This window comes from Apteryx rowi, unplaced genomic scaffold (assembly GCF_003343035.1).
Source record: "Apteryx rowi isolate R43461 unplaced genomic scaffold, aptRow1 scaffold_57, whole genome shotgun sequence".
Taxonomy (NCBI): Eukaryota; Metazoa; Chordata; class Aves; order Apterygiformes; family Apterygidae; genus Apteryx; species Apteryx rowi.
Genome location: NW_020450838.1, coordinates 828,936 through 847,916, shown reverse-complemented (window position 1 = coordinate 847,916; position 18,981 = coordinate 828,936). Strand labels below are relative to the sequence as shown.

At 40.3% G+C, this 18,981-nt stretch overlaps 1 protein-coding gene across 7 annotated transcripts in view; it reads right to left on the bottom strand.

The window, feature by feature from the left end:
• Window positions 1-18,981, bottom strand: part of MYLK (myosin light chain kinase) — a 227,901-nt gene that overhangs the window by 126,120 nt on the left and 82,800 nt on the right. For 6 of the 7 annotated variants that reach the window (XM_026082130.1, XM_026082135.1, XM_026082133.1 and 3 more), the window contains 2 exons: window positions 4,809-5,016; window positions 1,173-1,221 (listed from right to left, as the gene is read on the bottom strand). In XM_026082130.1, coding sequence (XP_025937915.1) covers window positions 1,173-1,221; window positions 4,809-5,016 — 257 coding nt within the window. Of the gene's footprint in view, window positions 1-1,172; window positions 1,222-2,718; window positions 2,799-4,808; window positions 5,017-18,981 lie in introns of those variants that run through there. The other variant, XM_026082136.1, reaches the window with a different exon arrangement.

Sequence of the window (18,981 nt, the reverse complement as noted above, 5' to 3'; positions counted from 1 at the left end):
TAACATAATCAGAAACATTGATTTTTGTTCAAGTCTTCAGGACCACTCAGTCCTAGTGGTGTAAATCGAACATAATTCTGCTTAAATTCAAGTTAATTATAAAGAAATAAACTCAACTGTTGGGAGAGATGGGTCTAGGCTTTTAAAGCAGTAACATTCATTTAATTGTAAATGCCTACTGAAGTGCGGAAAGCACACAGCAGTAAGAAGGCTCTCCTGCATGCCAGCGTCAGTGCAGATCACCACCTCAACCCATTCTTGCTAACAATTACTCTAGAATAGAACAAGTCTTTCTTCCAGGCTACAGTTTGCCCACTGTGTTACTCAGAAAGGCTCAAATTAAATATGAGAGAATGCTTATTCCAGCTGATTTAATTTCTTACTAATCACTCTTCAGTATTTGCTCTGGCTCTACAGAGAGACTGTCAGATCATGGAAGATGCAGGGAAAGCATTCTGAGGATTAGAGAGCGGAGACAGGAGGCTGCAATATTGGAGCACAGATACCAGCAGAAAGTTCTGTTTACAGCCTGATGAAGTCCTATCAGTATGAGTGAGCGGCAGTTGAATCAAGCTACTTGTGTCTTCCTGACAGCCTCAACAATTTTACCCACAGAACAGCTCTCATGATAGCTGTTCAGCTTGGGATAAAGGGAGATTTGGACTTAGAGCATTCGAGTTCACAAATGTCAAAGTGATTTTTTCAGACGTTGCTGTAGCTGGCACTGAACCCTACGGGGGCTACGGACATTGAACTGATGAAGTTAGGCTAGTGCTGCCTTTGAGAATCCAGCCATTCTTGCTATCCCCATCTCACAAATGGGAGAAATCATGCCAGCCAGTTAAAAATGTTCTTTATTCCAGTGTGATGCTGTACAGAACTGGCACTCATCTTCAGTAACTGCCAGGTTTTGGCTTCCTCCATTACCCCTGCCTCTTCCACCGGAGAGGAGCCTTGGGGACATGTTTCCAATGAGGGATTACTGAGAACTGAGCAGGAACCAAGCCCTTCTAGACTGGCCCTCAAAATGAATCAGAAATAAAGACAGAATGCAAGAGGCTCTTGAAAAGAAGAGAAGTGTCTGTTCTTTAAAAAGAGTCATTTTACCTGTTTTCCTACCAAAACTTATTTGGGACTCTGTTAAACAATATCAGAGCTGCTAAACTGCTTACCCAGGGGTTTTGGCACTGGATGGCAAGCTGTATTTCTTCAAGGAGTTTCCTGTAAGCATAGGACAAAAAGATAGGAAGTCAGAAGTTTTGTCAAGACTATTGGGAACTACAGATACTAAGGACTACATAGAATAAGCATTTCTCCAGCTTTCAAATATAAAGGAGAAAAGCAACACCTGCAGAATAAGGTTATGTCGTCTGCAGTCTAAAGTCAGGCTCTCCAACTTCAAGAGTAGGTTTTAGCAGAGTTGCCAGCTAGCCCTTGGCCTCAGCAATACCAATGCTGCAGATTACTCATGCAAAAATGATTTTTAAAAAAGTGAATAAAAATGAAAAAAATAAAATTAAAAATTAAAAAAAATCTATATAGTGCAGCACTAATTCAAATTACATAACAAGAAAAGATTTTTGGACTCTTAATGAGGTTTTTCTTTGCTTGTTTGTTTTTTATTCCTGTGTTTGCTCAGACTACCGCTTCTGTGAAATGCTCATTTTTGAAGCGCAATAGCGCATCGTACTTGCCAGTGTGCACAATACCACGCTATGCACAAAGCCATGTAAGCTCAGCGCCATCTGCTGCACAGAGAATTCCTGCTAGCTTTGACACAGAAAAGCGGGGTAGTGATATGGGATGGATCCTGAGTGACAGCATGAAGCAAACAACTCTGGCAGCTGTGAAAAAATTTCCTTCTAGAGCTTTATAGGGATCTGTATTAGCGCTCAGACAGGCCAGTCAGACAGTATGGAAAGATTCATTCATTTTTTAAGGTAGTAGTCAACCCAAACAAATACCTTGGCTGAATAAGAATAATTCTGCACTTTGCTATCAGGATCCATATAGGATTATTACAATAAAGACCACTGTAGTTCTTAAACTCTGAGAAATTCAGTCATTGAGTATGGCCATGAAATTGCTGCTGAAGTGCAGCAAAAAACAGGTCAGAACAACCGATATAAGAAAAGGTTTAAAAACACTCTGCCTCTGTGCAAGCTGTCATTTGGACAACTTTAAAATAGGAAAAAATATTTTGAATAATTTTTAGAACAGAAGGCATTAATAATCATGCCAGACCTATGCATATTTCAGTGTGTACTCCAAGGATTTCTGTAAGAGATTTTGACTCTGAATAGACCCAAATGCTAATTTCTTCAGGACTGCTGAGGATTTTTGCTTTGCTTCTGGGATTTAACACAAAGTCGTGACCTGAGCAGCTTTGATATTCAGCAGATCTCTGACATGACCAAATGGGAAAGAGAGGCAGTGCTATGGATTTCTATCCTTCTCTGGTTTTGTGTCACTCCTTACATTTTAAATTTGGCAGTTTGCAACTATCTAATATGCAGATGTTCTCTTAAAAATTCCTGGGTTTGATCTTAGCTGTTTCCTGTGTGACATTAGGTACGCAATTGCAACCAGGCGTTCTGCTTTGCAAATGGAAGCATCCATGGAGAACTCCAGAAATCCATTGCCTCCGTGTGCCTGTCTGATACGCTGTGAAGCATCCAAGATTGCCACAGTTTCTACTACCTGAAAGAAAATTCTTACTTTCCAGGCCTCTGTTTCTGTCCTGAGTGGTTGCTTCCATGAAAATCTCAAAGTTTTCAGCAATGACTTTAAGGCCAGGACTCTTGTAACTGGTGCATCATCATACACCTCTGAAGCCGAACACACACTTTACCTAGCTGTAGACATGTAGTTCCCTGCAAAATGTCTTAAAATGTGAAATCCATCTGAGCAAGGCAGAGCAACATAGCAGAGAGGTCTCAGGAGACATGGAGACCCAGGTACAGACAAATACCAGCTCTTACCTGGTCTTACATGAGCTAGCTCCATCCTAGAAGCATGACAGCTGTCAGCCCACATCTTGTCCCTCAGCTCAGGATGGCAGGCAGAGCAGGCTGATGCCTTTTTGAACCCAGCTACAGCCCTGTCACCACTATGATGGTTGGGGAAGAGCACTTCAGTGCTCTGTGCCTGTTCCCTCGTCTCCCCATCTTGTTTATACTGTGCGCTTCCTAAGGCATGTGGCTGTACAGCACTGGTGATGCAGGTCCTCTCGTTAGACTAGCAGAGAGCTAATATGAAGGGAGGTCAGAAGCAGTTCTACTAACACAATGACTCCCACCAAAAGAGCAGCTCTAGCTAAAACTGACCACGTGTTGTATGAGCTGAAATTTTACAGTCATACGTGGCTAGTTTCAACAATTACTTCAGCAGATAGAACTTCACTGGTTTTGGTTGGGAGTCACACATAATCATACCCATTGCAAAACTGATGTTTGATGGATGCATGGATGGCTGCCACTTTTAAAAAGATATGTATTTAGTGATAAAATGGAATTTTATTAGTCCATTGAGCCCTTCCACTACAGCTAGCTCAGGCTGGCTATGCTGCTGAGTGTGGCCATAGAGCAAGTCAGAGGAAAGGGGCAAAGAAGACACCCCACAGACAACCTCAAAAAGGAATCCAAACCAGTGTCCTCTCCTCTTAAGGCCCCAGGAAGAAGTGTCCATAAGTAAAGCCAAGAATGGAACAGCACCCCGAGGTTAACATAACAAGTAGTTCAGGTGTGGTAACGGGAAGGCTGTTTACACCACCACAGCACTGGATGAGAAAGGGAGAATCATCAGAAAGGATGGAGCTTGGAGAGGACAAAGCTGTTCACAGTGTAAAATCTGTAGGTTCAAGCCTTGCCCCTCACAAGCAGAACATGTACAGTCAGAATCCCTCTTCTCCTAGAGAAAAAAGGAAGAGACAGGCAGAAGACGGCTGTTTCTTTTATGAAGCTTCTGAAAGATCTTTTAGGCTTTCAAAATGGTGGCCCAACTTCCAGAAAAAGAGGTCCTTTACAGCTATTAGAATATTTCTGCCTTCTTTTTGAGACTAGAAAGATGCATCTTATTTTCAAATATTTTCTCAGACAGTTTGTAACCTGTTTATAATTTTATAAGTATGAATCCAGTATCTGTATGATAACAAGTGTAAGAGTTTTCACTTGCTTCAGTCAGGTCCTTGGTATGCAACATAGTGTCCAATATGAAGTCAATCTTAATTTGTAAAGCTAGATCTCTATGAAGGGTTCCGAAAATATAAAATATGGATGTTATTCATAGTAACCACGTATTCCTTCACTGGAATACATTCTATCCTGTTCAGCAATACAGTGTGCCATTGTACATGAACAGAAGTCAAAGGTTTCTTTGTTCTAACTGAAGCCTCCACCTAATTTTTCAAAATATTGTATCAGTTTTTAGCGAGAAAATTCCTGTGAATGAACAAAGGTAACATCCCATTCGTAGCTCACAGATCACTAGAGGGGATGGGGGATGGAGAAAGTTGTTAAGTATAGCATGCAGATACAAAGACATTAGACATTAGCAAAACATTCTGTAAATACAGGACTGTGGGCCCCGCTCCCTGCGCTCATGTTGGAGTTAGGGCTAGGACAATGGGATTTCCTTCCAGTCCTGTCAGATCACTCTTCCAAAGACAACAGCAATGCAATTAGTCTTACTCCTGCTCCAGTGAGAAAGCATGTATGTACAGTTATGATCTTAACCAGACAGTTCAATACACCTTATCCATACAGTGAAACTCTGTAATCATCACAACAGCAGTATAAATGCTCTCTTACCTTCCACTGTCAATTCCACAGTCACCTGACGAACCCCACCATCATTTGCAGCCTCGCAGGTGTATTTACCACCATCGCCTTCCTGCACGCCATTGATTACCAAGCTGAATATCCCCCGAATGCTGCGATCCACAACATAACGTTCTCCCTCTGGGACAGGATGCCCATTTCTGTACCACGTGATCTGAGGCTCTGGGTAGCCTCTGACCTAGAAAGATGGGAGAGAGAAGGGAGAAAGAAGGTAAACAACATGATCGTATTAGGAAGAAATGCTGGACATTTAGCAATGCAGTGGAAAGCTCTTGACACAAGAGCTGTTAAGCACATACTCTTTGCAAGCCAAATGGCAGAACCTAATGAAATGAAGAAACTCTTGGATAAGACAAACTGTTAAAGTCATAAGACTAGTCAGCAGATAGAGACCTACGCAGTGAAAGTTTTCCTCTAGAACTGTTTGCCTGCAGACACAGCAAAGGCACTAACAAAGAATCCTGACACCCGGCTTCCCACTCAAAGGCAGAACTTCTGCCGTACCTCTGAGCATGCAAGGTATGTAGACCAAACATTAATACCATGGTTGCCAAGGATTAGGCTTCTGTTGTAAATCTGTATGGATCTATCTAGTTTTCAAGTGGGCTGAGTAGTAGCTCCTGCCAATATACAGGCAAGAGATGCAGGCACTTTCATTTGACAACTATTGTCTTCGTCCTTAAAAGCAGAAGATAAGAAGCTGCCATCTGAGAAAGTGTCATTAAGGGGCAGTCTGATGTTATCATGGCAGGATATAAAGACCTAGGCATATTCACACAAACACACTGCTACATATAAGTAGCTCTGTGATCTGTTGCTAGGCCAAAGAACAGATTTCAACAAAACAAACCAGCCCTATGCTCATTAAATAGCAACCATATTAGTATACCCCTGCCTGCATTAACGATACCTTCAGATTTGCAGACAGATCTTCAGTTGGCAAAACTGAGAGCAGAGTCATTGATTTCGATGAAGTGGCTGAAACACAGCTGAGGATCTGTGGGGTTTTTTTTCATAAAAAGATGGGAAAAACAGACATATACCAGTTTTCCCCACAGAATTAACTCATCAGGCAAAGGTTCTTCCTCTGCTTTATGAGAGATGCCATCGTCTTTGAAGGTTGCTTTAGTACGTGTTAACTGTTAGAACACTTCCTCAGTCGTCATAACAACTCTTGATTACGGTATTTCCCCCTTCTTTCCTATTCCCCCACTCTGATATGTTAGCTCTCCACCTTCCAGCTCTTTGATCCCTTGCCTAAATGTCATAAAGTAACTGAGTGGATCAAGATGAAGTGGGATGAGTAATCTTTTTGTAGCTGTGTTTGCTCACTGAGAAAGCAGCAATGCTGCATTCTGGCTTATGCTATCAAAACTTGCCAACTGAACAGGAAGCCCCTCAGCCTCCAGGTGGGCAAAATATTGATGACCTGTCTTGATTTGAAGAAGGCTTGGTTGTGGCTTGTCCAGATATCTCCCAGCATCCTCCTCTCAGTTTCAGTTCAGCGTTTCAGCTCTGCCGCCTTCTGCTGCACAGCACTAACTTTCCAAATTGCAAACTTTAGCCAACCAGCCTTACCCATTCTTAGGTTCTCTTCTTTCAAGATCTTTCATTTTTAATCCTGCCCCACCTCACTCCAGCTGGGTTTCTCATCTGTCAGAACTTAACTTACAGCTGTCAGAAATGTTTCTCTTTCCTTTAACTCCTTGGGTATCAGTTCAAACAAATTAATTTTGCTAGTGAGGTGGTGACCTCTTCTTTCTGGCATTACTTACTTATTATACAAGATGTTGTTAAAGGACATTAATGTTTGCCAAGCGTATGAATACACTGAATAAGCCAGAGAAACTTCCTGCTTCTGGTACAAACTTCTCAAGTTCTTTCTAAGTCTACCTTTACCTATGTAACAACCATGTTCTGTGATGAATGCATTGTGGGATCCTGTGCAACAGGGAGTCTTGATTACTGCTTAAAATTACCATAACATCTTTTTAAAGCTCTGTGTGGCCATGCTTTTTCTTTCCTGTGCTATCTGAAAAACAGCAGCTCCCACCCAACCATGCCCCTTAGCACTATTCCATCACATTGGTTTAGTGCCCACTCAGAGGGCAGGCTCCCAGGAAGGATATCTTTCCCAGCACATCTCATTTTCACAAGGAGGAGGCTACAAAGCATCAAAACGACATTTTTACAGTAGTGTAGCATTTGTGAGTTGATAATGTGCTCACTGGTACAGAACGTGACTTGTACCAGAGAGCCCTTTCTGCCTATTAACTTGGCAATGCCCTACGTATCTTCTCTTTCTAGATTAAGAAACCAACAAGACTTACCCAAGCCAAAGAGTACATTAGACTGGAGTTTCTACTTCTCATTCCTGCTTTAATGGATATTAACTTTTAACATTTTAGGCAAAATGTCTTTGAAACTGCTATTTCAAGGAGGAAACAGTAAATCCACAGAGCAGCACTTGGGCTGGCGTGAAGAACCACCTTCTCCGTGCATTACATCACAACGTCTAGACTAACGCTAGTCTCGCCATGTCAGTTTACAGCTGCTGAGATTCTGGCCTATGAATACAAGTCATCAATTACACTTCGCCTACTATATTTACTATTTTTTCCAGTTCACAATCATTCCGTCCGGTATTTTCTATTATGTATTGTTCTATCCAGCTTCAAACGGCCCAAGCACAAATGTTCAATCACTTTTCCTGGTGAACTAAGGGGGTTGAAGCAATGCGAAACATTTTCCTTCCATTTTTGCTTTTGTTTTACCATATTCCTAAGTCCCTCTTGGACCACAAGAGGCCATTTTTACCTGACCCATCAAGTTCTGGTAGACAATTACACATGCCCATCCAGTATCACATGGCTGAGCCTACTTTAAGTATTTTTCCATTTTTTCCATGTCTGTTTATTTCATGCTTGCTATATCTGTATTATTTTGGTCATCCACACCTCTACACTTAGGAAATGCCACATAGAAAATTACAAATGCAGGCAATCAGCATGCCATTTCCTTTCAAAAGGTTGAGTCATTCCCTTCCCAAACGCTGTATTTTTTTTCTTTCATTTTTTTGTTGAAAATGAAATGACGGGAAAGCAGAAGTTTACAGAACCGCTTTTCTGAAAGGATTTGCTTCAGGTTTGGGCTTGAAATGTGTTTCAGCCCTCTCTGAAATACATAGTCTTGCCAAAAAAGTGTCAGGGACTCTTAAACGAATCACTGGTTACTGGGTTTTGATCCTAATGGATCAATTCCAGAACTGCAGCAGGTTTTATATGCCTCCCTAACCTTTCCAGAACTCAGTAAAAACATCTGCCTTGAATAATCCACAGGAAAGAGAAATTTATCTGCTTATTTAATGCCCAGCAGCAGAGGGCTATAACCTTTATTTACAGCCTGGCCTATAGGGGTATTGCCAGTCCCAGCGAGATTACGGCTTTTCTTTACTGGCTGTACAATGCTAACAAGTAGAAAATTGACAGCAAGCAGCAAATAACCCCTGTATTATCACAAACATGGGTTTTGAGTTTTTGGCTGGACCCATCAATCGCTTAGGGTCTTCCTGAAGAAGTCTGCTAAGATAAAACAGGCCTTTTGCTCTATCCAGCCATACAGGAAGAGGGAAGAGCTGTTGCTCTTGAAACTTCTATAGTCCAGATTCAGGTCTGCATCTAGGCCTGGGGGAATCCCATTGAAAAGGGATGGTGCCAGGTCCCCAAGAAAAGAAGGAAAGAGAAAAAAATACAACAAATCTATGAAGCTATCCCTCCAAAGGACAGTAGCATTCAAAAACACATTTCTACCATCTAGACTCCATTGTCACAAACCTACATGCATTCAGTGACCAACACAGCCAAATATATTCAATGACCCTTTTCCTTGACCATTCCAAAGTGCAAGAGGGATTTTCTAAAACTTGGCCAGTAACTATGCTCCACACAAAGGCTGCTTATGTACCAATTTAAAAAAAACACAGCAGTTTGCCTGCTCAGATGTGTTACAGTTGCTGCGGCAATTTAGGGTAATCTGATGCACTCTTTTGGTTTACGCTTTTAACTTCAGAGTCATATACTGCTTTGTGATAACTATCACCGGCTCCAGTGAGGTTAACAATGAACATAAACCCAGGGCATCCAAAAGAGTCAGCCAGAAGTAGCAACAATCTGAAGTGTAGGTAGCAGTGACAAACATTGCCGGGGAGCGTACTAGTGCTGAGTGTTAGTCACTCTAACTATAGTACCTCAAGACTATTGGAAATGACGGCAAGCATTACATGACATATTCTAATATTGTGCTCATTATACTGGCTGTGGTGTTCAGCGCTTGATGTTACGATATATGTCACAAACCGCTACTCAAGGTCATAGCAACACACAGCACAATGAGATCAGAAACAAAATAGCCTATCAAAAGCCTGCCTTGGATTGCAAAATCCCCCAAAAGTACATCGTATGCAGACCAGCAGAGCAAAAGTTCTACCAAGAAAGGCTGGCAATGAGACAACCATCATGAAGTTGCTATTCAAAATAACACCCCTCTTAAAGATGATTTCATATGCTACAATATGAATTCTGTCATCCACTCAAATTCCTGTCAAGGGTTACTGTCTCCAACAAAATAAGAATTTTAAAGTATCCAGATTCTGTCAGCATAGAGAGTTCAGTTGTGCTGCTATCTTTGTGGACCACCTTTTCCTTTTCTTCCACAAAATTCAGAATCAAGACCACTGTATGTAAACTATTCATTCAATGAATGAAAGAATCAGTTGTATTTGGATGGTTCAATCCATGTAAAGAACAATTTCTTTTGGATTTATCTTCTAAAGACAGAAATATTATTCTCTATTCAACTTTTCATACTTCATGTACTATTTAAAATGTAGTTTTCAATACAGCTGGCCTACCTTGCTTTTTTTTGAGAAAGGTTGTCCCCTCTGTAGGCTGTTAAAGTGTAACAGAGTAGTGGCTGGTATATAATATCCTAAAAACAGCAGTTTTCCCTTCCTGCAGTTCAGTGACACTGCTTTTAACACCTGGTTCTCAGTGATAAGAACTCCTTATCATAACCATCCATTTATAATTGAGACATAAAATATGGAATATGCTTCTAAGAGAAAATGTATGGAAGTTTTTGCTGTTTTAATTCACATGTGTGGTGATAAAAGATTATGCAAAATTTGACTTTTCCACATGTCTTGAGACTTTTAGGGATATGCAGCCCTTGAGGTTACAACTGATTTTTAAAACCTGCATTTCATTCATTGCAGCACAGAGAAATAATTTATTAAAAAGACTGATGGTTAGTATTGCAGCTAGTGCATTTACAACTAGACTATACGTAGTAGCTGGAAGCATCATAATAACATGAAAATACAGATCACATGGAACTGGGGAACAAGTCCAGCAAAGAGAAGAGCAGTGATGAGAATTGTCTTCTAATGCATAACAGTACCGGTAAAGCAGGAGAGAATAAACTGTTTCCCACATCCATGGTGGACAGGATAAGTAAGAGACTTTTTTACCACTGGAAGTTTGCCATCATTGCGGGTTGTTAAGAACAGATTAGACAATCATCTATCAGGAATGAGAGGCATAAAGTTGAATCTGCCTTAAGGAAAAATGGATTAGTTGGACTCTCATGGAAAACAAGGCTGGAAGAGACTATGGCTATAAGATCAAGGACATTAAATTCCAAGAGAAACCACAACAAATGGTTAAAGTGTAGTCATGTCAGGCTAAATTCCTTTTTGCTATATTTGACATTAGCATCATTTTGACCCTTCATTCTTACCATGAATACTTGATAAGTCACTGTATCCTTTTTTATCTTTCTAATGATTATTCATTCCTCCCACAGGGAAAATGAGTCTTCCACAGAAAACCCTGCTCAGCAAAGACTGTAAGAGAAACTGGTCAGTGGGTTGGTAGATAATGTTTGACAGCAGCAAACTCCTTCTCTAGGAGAATAGCAGGAGTCTTGCTTGTTTGGCTAGTTACCCATCTTAACATTAAGGAATATCACAGGAGTGAGCTAGCTTTTTGAGAATGGTCTGCAGTCCACCCTCTGTCCCATTGCCACATTCAACCAGGAACCAAACACTTCTGGGAACTGTAGCCTTGAAAAGGCTTACAGAGATCAGAACTTACAAAGGGATAAAAAGAAAATAGCCTCACTTACACTTACCAGATGTTGCCATTGAGTTTCTCCAAAGAGTATGGTTTGGGCAGTTCATCAGAGGTCACACTGAGAGGAGACTTAAGAGGCAAACAAGATAGAACTGAGTCAAGAATGAAGGGAAGAGTAGAACATCTGCAATGGTTGACAGAGTTTGACCTTTATTCTGCTGCCTGCAAGCAAAAGTGGCCATAAAAAAGAAAAGACTTGACCTGGCAGCTACTCATTATCTAGCAGAAGGCAAATTACTAGCGCCTTTTGCAAAACTTAGGCAATAGATACAGAGATCAATAGATCCAGGAAACTGTATCAAGAAAGCAGAAGAAGGAATGCAATTAAGTAGCATGACAAATTCTGTAAATGTAATTCTATTCAAAGAGTGAAGATGTAGGAAAAGGTGTCATATAGCAATTTACACTTGAAATACAGTAGAGACTGTACAGAGAGTGTACCTCTCCTTTCAATGTCTGGGCTAGCAAAAAGAAAACTGCTCATTTTATTCCAAGTTATCTGATAGATGAGTTTATTTGAAGGTCAAGCAGCTGAAGGCAATTCAGTGCCTTTCTGCAGCCCTAAGAAATTCAATCCAGGCAGTAAAAGCTGTTCTGTGGACATGTCTTATGATATTCCTGGTAGGTCATACAAAAAAAGAGGTGGCTCCCATAGTCATCAAACTCTAGCCAGTGTCCTCTACGTGCCTTCCATCAAGAGCCAAGAGTTTCTGTATCCTGATCTTCATCAAAAGACCTGTGAGGGAAATCAAGTACCTGAGAGCAGACTTAGTAGAGGATGCTAAGAACTGGATACACTCTAGCACACGCTCTACCCAGCTTGCTCTCTAATAAGAAAAAAGCCACTTCTTATTTTCATATGTTCATATGCATGTGAACTCTTTCTGTCAATCTTAAGGAGAAGAGTACGACAAAACTGTAGAGATTACAATGTGAACACCATGAATAGGACTCCATCTAATAGGTGGCATATTTTTTTTCCTATTGTTTTGATTAGTGCAGGTGGGAAATACGGTTCTTGCCAGTGCACCTATTTCACAAGTCTTGTAACAATGCTTCTGTCAGGTCTGAACTGCAGTCCATTTTGACAAATGAACAGCAGATGTTCTTGATAAGGGAAAGTGAACATGATATATTGTCAAGCTCCTTCTGAGACTTTAAACACACACAAACCATAGCTCAAGAATAGTTTATCCGTTTTAAAAATTTACTTCTATAACAAAGAACCTGCCTGGCAAAGTTAAACATGAACATGTTAAATATTTGGGGACTTAGCTACAACCTTGCAAACAAAGTAAATAATGATACCTCTTCTGTGGAGTAGTCTAGAATCTATGATAGCCTCATTTAAAACAGAAATGGAATACATTAGTAGGACTAAACATAGCTCACTTCAAAGCATTACCTATAGTACCTATAAGAAACAATACTGGTCTTTCTGTAACCCTTGGTCATGTTTTTAAGTGCTGAACTCTGATACATTACACCTGGTGTTTAGGTTTCGTCTTCCATGTGCACACAATCCTCATAAATTAGTTTTTTTGGGCGTAACCTTTACTGGAACACTACTCTGAAAACATAAGTCTTCACAACTGGTGTGTGCAAATTATCTGGTTCTTCTCCCAAATGATGTGGAGCAGTGACAGAAAAATGACAACAGAAGTCTTCAAACAGATCCTTGTCTTTAAAAAAGAAAAGGTCAGGGGAGATAGAAAAAAAAAAAGTAGAAAGTAGAATAAAACATCCGCAAAGCACCTCCAAATGCTACAACTCATTCTCCAGTCTCCAAACCATCCATCTCTGGCAATCACCACGTTCTGTTCCTAAGCAATATCAAGACATACATAGTTACGTTACGCTCTTCTCTAGGTTTCACCTACAGAAGCTTCAAACCATACGGGCTTTGCTTGGTTCCCACTTGTGGCAATGAAGAGAAAACTTTTGCTCAATTGAACTCCTCGATACTGCTAATGTTGATGCTGTCATTAATACTTTTGATACTGTCCGTGTTGAAAATCTCAGTGTCTTTTACAGTCCCAGGTGGAAAGATCATAGACTACACCACTAACACAGAAGCAAGCTTCATCACTGTTCCCTTTGCCATGATGAGAGATGAGAAACAATTACCTGAAGACACCATTCATAAAATTCAGTGCAAATGTAAGGAGGGCCAGAAGGTGAAAGAGACTTAGCACTTTCTCCCCATTTGTTAAAGACTGTTCCTTTAAAATCATTGCTGCAATACCACCTTTAGTGTGCCATATGCAGTTTACCTCTTCCAAATCTCATGGAAAAACCTGTGGCCCAACTTCAGAATATGCTGAATAACGTGTAGTTTTCACCAACTTAAAACATGATAGCAAACGTTGAGCACTTCTCGCTCATTTTGTCTGCTGTACCCAACTATCGGGATATGAATGAAGAACGGTATACTCTAGTTCATTTTTAAAAGTCTATTAAAAAATCTATATCATAAACCCATATGCAAAGGGTTCAGATTACAGATCTTGGGTCTAATATCTAGATTCTATTGCAGGATTCAGGTGAAATGGAAGCTAGGGAAAGGTGAAGAGTTAAAGGACTCTATTTTCATGGGAGAGATCCTTCCTTTGAGTTCTATTCTGCTGTCTGGCAATCTGCAAAAGTCTGTGCAGCTCCCTGGCAAAAGGTCCAACCACCCTAGAAAGTGTGGAAATCACTTGATCACATGGAAGAATTACTTTCTGTCATGTTTCTGTGTTTATTCCATCCCTAATGCTGGTACTGACAATCCAGAATTCTGCAGCAAAAGACAAGAGTTTTCTCATACAAAATTTTTTCACTGTGATGAAAATGCATTAGATCTTGCTTCACTGACTCTGCAATGCTCCATTTGGACTTGCTAGAGAGGCTGGAAGCATGCTTTCAGTTCAGATCATAAACCAGTGCTGACACTGCATGCATGTGCTATTTAGACAATTTAGAAGAAAAATATGTAACCATGTCTACTGAACTGCTTGTGCATCTCACAATTCCTAATTGTGTAAGAAAGAATACAGGTATCCAAGGACAAAATTTCCATCTTAAAATGCACAAAACAGGACACACGGCCATTACGGTGGTCATGGGCAAAATATGTCACCAGAAAGGAAAAGTACCCAAAACAGTAATACATTAGAGAATTCTTAGAAAACAGCAGTTCTCTTTGTAAGGAGAACATCACTATGGAGCCAAAACTTTTGTGAAGCTTTACACAAATGATAGAAAAAAGCTGATTTGGATTTTCCATCTGAAAATGTCAAGCTATGAGATTATCCCCAAACCAGATTTGTCTCCTGCATATAGTGGGAATTTAGAGGGTAGCCCGAAATTACACTCTGGAGCATTCAAGTTTAAGCAAGWGCAGTAGCTTAGTACATCATTAGCACAGGCTTAGTCAGGCCTCCCAGGCTGCATGTAAGGCATTGTGTGAACAGCAGAAGGGTCAGTGCAGAAACACATCCTTTTTCCATTCACCAGCACTCTTCAAAGTCAACCCTGGTTTCCATAGGAATCCAGCAGCCCTCCACCCAATATTTTAAGGATTAAAATGATAGAAATATCTATACACCTGGCTAGAGATATGTGGAAGATGAAGTAAAAAGGGAATAGCAGTACAAGATCTATCCCTCCCCTAGTACAGAGTACAGCGTATTTGAGGTCCCCCTTTCCCAGACTCAGATCAGGGATACAAACCTTAAAGCCAAAGACCAAGCATTATAAAAACCCTAAACTAAAAACCTCAAGGGTCAAAGCAGACAAAACCACAGAGCTTAGATGTAAATATTGAGATTTCAAAAATACTGCATGTGGCTTCAAATGGGTAAAAAGCAGATCAGATATGTATAAAAATATCTGTACTGGATAAGGTTAAAGATTCCTCTAACCTAGTGCCCTGAACCCAAGACTAGCCATGGGAACATGCCAAAGAGCAATAGTATTAAAACAGTATACGCATCAACTGATTCTTTCCTAGCCTCTCCTTTTTGCACCTGGCACAAAGATATTCATGGATCTTGTCAATCTGCAGTTGCATCCAGGCCATCATATTTAATACCCATCAACAGACCTATCCTCCATGATACTGCTTAAGTTTTGGAATTCATCAATGCTTTTCCTCCCAAGTAATTTCCAGCAATGAATTCCTTATTCTAATTATGCCAACTGAAAAATTACTTCTGGTTTGCTTTAATCTTGCTGTCTGATACTTCACTGTCTCCCTACTTTTTGTATTTTGGGAAATAGCAAACAAACATTATTCACTTCCATATCATTCATCATTGTATAGAACTGTATCAAATCCTTCTCCGCTTGTTTTATTCAACTGAAGAGCCCTAGTTTAATTATTCTATGCTTGTACTAGATGCCATGAAATACCTCTGATATCCTAGTCCAATTTCCTGTCTCTTTTCTAATTCAAGATTGGGAAAGACCAGAACTGCATGAAATATCCAAGATGAGGAACACAAAGATTTCTGGAGTGACACAGTACACTTTGCTTTTTTCTTTCCAAATAATATTTAACATCCTAATAGCTATATTTCCCTGAGCCTAGGCTGATTAATCAGAGAGCTGTTCAGGGGAAAAAAATCTCTCTTCTGAGTGGTAATAGCTAATAAAAGCGCACTAGGTATATATTATGTTTCTCCTTTGTGCCTTTCTACATCAGTGCCGAATGGCATTTACCATTCTATAGTCCAGGCACTCAACGGAATGAGATCCTTTTGCATATCTCTCCTTACCAGTTTTAGCTTTGACTCTCTTAAATAATTCTGTTCTATCTGCAAATTTTGTCATGTCACTATTCAACCCCTTTTTGCAGATTACAATGGTGCTGAGCACTACACATGCCAGCACAGTTCTTCAGGGGMATCAGCATTTATGGTACTTCCAACAGGAAAGAATTTATGACCTATCCATGGAAGACATGGTCTGCTAACTGAAAAGCAGACAGCAGCTGCAGATCATTTCTTCTCATATCTTTTGCATTTAACCATAATTTCTTGTAAAATTCAGTGTGGAGAGTTCCTAGAGGTGCACGCATATTGGTTGTGCGTTTAGTCACCAGAATATAGCTGTTTGAATATGGCAATGTCTTCCCAGGAACCTTAATGCTAACAAGTCCATCTGTTCTGAATGACTTACAAAGGACTCAAGGGGAATTTCAGAGCTGCAAGCTGCACTGGCTGTGAAGCTGCTTTGACTATATTTAAGTTCTAAGTTCAGATAGGAGCCCCAATCAATATAGTTCTTAAGAATATGCTTAAGCCATACTTAAATCCTTTGGAATTAATCACATGCCTAGGTGCTTTTCCTAAATTAAGACTTATTTCATTTAAAGAATTAGTTTAAATTTATTGCATTTAAAGTAGCATTGTTCAGACAGCTCCAGAATAATTTTAAACATCATTCAGATGGAATAGGGAACGCTATTAAGGTGCACTCTACCCTTTCCAGTATAGTGGACATAAGGGGAACACACACTGTACAGAGGAACACATTTCTGTGTATCTATATTACTAATCAGCTAATGGACTTGGTAATGCTGCTAAACCTGTGTTACACTAGCGCAGGCATTTTCACACAGGTGTTGCAGTCCCAGAATGGTGGTGGCTTTTTGATGGAGCTTTAATAAATCATTCTACCAGAGGCAACATCTGCCTTTCTACTTTTCCCACATGGTAGCCAGCTGACCTACCGCTGTAAACACGCGAGGCGAGTTTTATGCAAACCACCCATATAGCTCACCTGGACTTTTTTTTTTTTTTTCCTTGAAATACAACTTTTCTGGACTTACCATGGGGTTATAAGCAGGCCAAATCTCTGTTCCTCTTTAGATCTATCTTAGACATTGTCCAAGTTTTCCCCTTTTCTGAAGTTTGTTTTGGTCGGCAAATCAAAAGCAGTCAGATGCCATAAACCTTTGCCAAAGTCTAGGAGAAGCTTAGGCTATTCCCCCCACTTGCCACCCCAATACTGTACAGCCTCCTGCTCTCCTGGAGTTGTTGCATATTTTAATGAGCTACACCCGGCACACAGGGATGACAAGCAAAGAGGTGAAATTCTGCCACTTTGTCACAAGCCAGAACAGTGCACAGGATACTGAGTTATGTACATGCTGAAGACGATCTCTGTTCCAAAATACATAGTTGTCACATGCAGGAAAATGTCACTCTCATTTCATAACTGAGGAACCGAGATGTAGAAACCCTCAGAGACTTTGGCAAACTCACACCAAAAGGAAACTAGGTTTCCATATTTAGTATCCTTAGAACAAATCATCTGACCATACTTTCTCCCTGCCAAAAGATTTGCCATGAACAATCTAGACAGGGTCTGAACTGAAGGTGCAGCACAGGAGAACAGCTGCTCTTCATATCTTGAATAATGACAGAAGCCCATCACCATCACATAGTTGTATTTGTATAGAGGTATCAGAGGGCACAGTTATGAATAACAGGAAAGAGGTTCCAGACAGAATAGTCCAGAGCCTTTGTAGCACAACCAGAAGTTTGCAAAATATTGTTATAAAGAAGTTAATGTTAACAGCCACCCTCGACACCACAGGAGAACGTAGTAAGTTATTAGGTTGGCAGTGCTCAGTAGCCTCAATACTTTAACACAGCTTTGCAGAATAGAGCCTGCAGCACAGGCTAGGAAAGGTTTTGAAGGCAAGGGCAAGCACAAGAGCTCTCAACAAAACAGAGAAGATAAATTTTGCAGCCTTCGCTTGGGTGAGGTTCTCATCAATTTAAAAGAGAATCTTCCCTGCTTCTAAGCCTCTCCTAAATCAAAAAAACCCACCACCACTGCCCACAAAGAAAACATTTGCAGATTTTTGATTTTCTTTTGTGTCAAAGAGGAAGCTTTCTTCATTGATGAACTGGTGTTAAGGCCTTTTAAAATGTGTTAAATTTTATGAGGTGCTGAATAGTTTGAATAGTTTAAAATGCCAAAAAAGCAAAGAAATAGCCAAACTGTGTGGGGGGTTATGGGTCATTTAGGATTATGCAGTAAGAACATAAATGAATTCAAAGGGAAATAACTGTGGCTACTGAATGGAAAGAGCTCTTGCTAATTGTTCCAGGTACCCCACAGGCATCTAAAATATCTGACTCCACCCCTCCCTTCCCCACCATCTTTGGTTATTCTGAATCAAGATATCCATCACATGTTACCAAACGAAGCAACTGCTTTAACTGTCCATCAGTGAGTTTAGGAGCAGTCCAGAAGTTTCCTGATAGGACCAGTGTTCACTTCAGAACTGCAGGAATCTCTGCTGCAGAAAATGAGATTTTGAAAAGTTCGACCAGAGTTTCGCTGTGTTGTGAGAGCTGTCAGAACAACCAAAGCAGTTCATTCATCTCCACTTCAATAGTAAAGACCGAGTTACTGTGTTTGCCACTACTTTTGTTTATAAGTTTTATTTGGCAGCCCTAGAAGAAAGGCTCAAACATCAAACAGTTTAACACAAGAAAAACAGACCATTGGGAAACCGTCTCCCCTCTTCCCTCCAAGATACTTCAGCTTTTAACACTTGAGAAAGATTTTTACCGTCAGTTGTAGATCCTTCATTTAGTAAGAACTCAGAAAGGTGGATACAGACTGAGTCTAGACCAAAGCGCACAAACCAGGAAGCCCCCCCCAACATACACGAGCTGAAATTAACTCCAAGATTTCACTCTGTCATTAGCAATATGTGCATATGCTCCCACTTTGGAGGAAAATTGTAAATATTTAGCTTTATCTCACAGAATCCAGACAAACTCTGCACCACAGCTTGAGACTGGGACATCATCAGGTCAAGAAACTCCGCTGATACCGCAAAAAAGCGACACTAAACAGCACCAGTTATTTGCAGAGAGCAACGATCCCTTCATAACAATAATATTTGGGTTTCGAATCCGGAGTCATTTTTTTAATAAGACAACGCA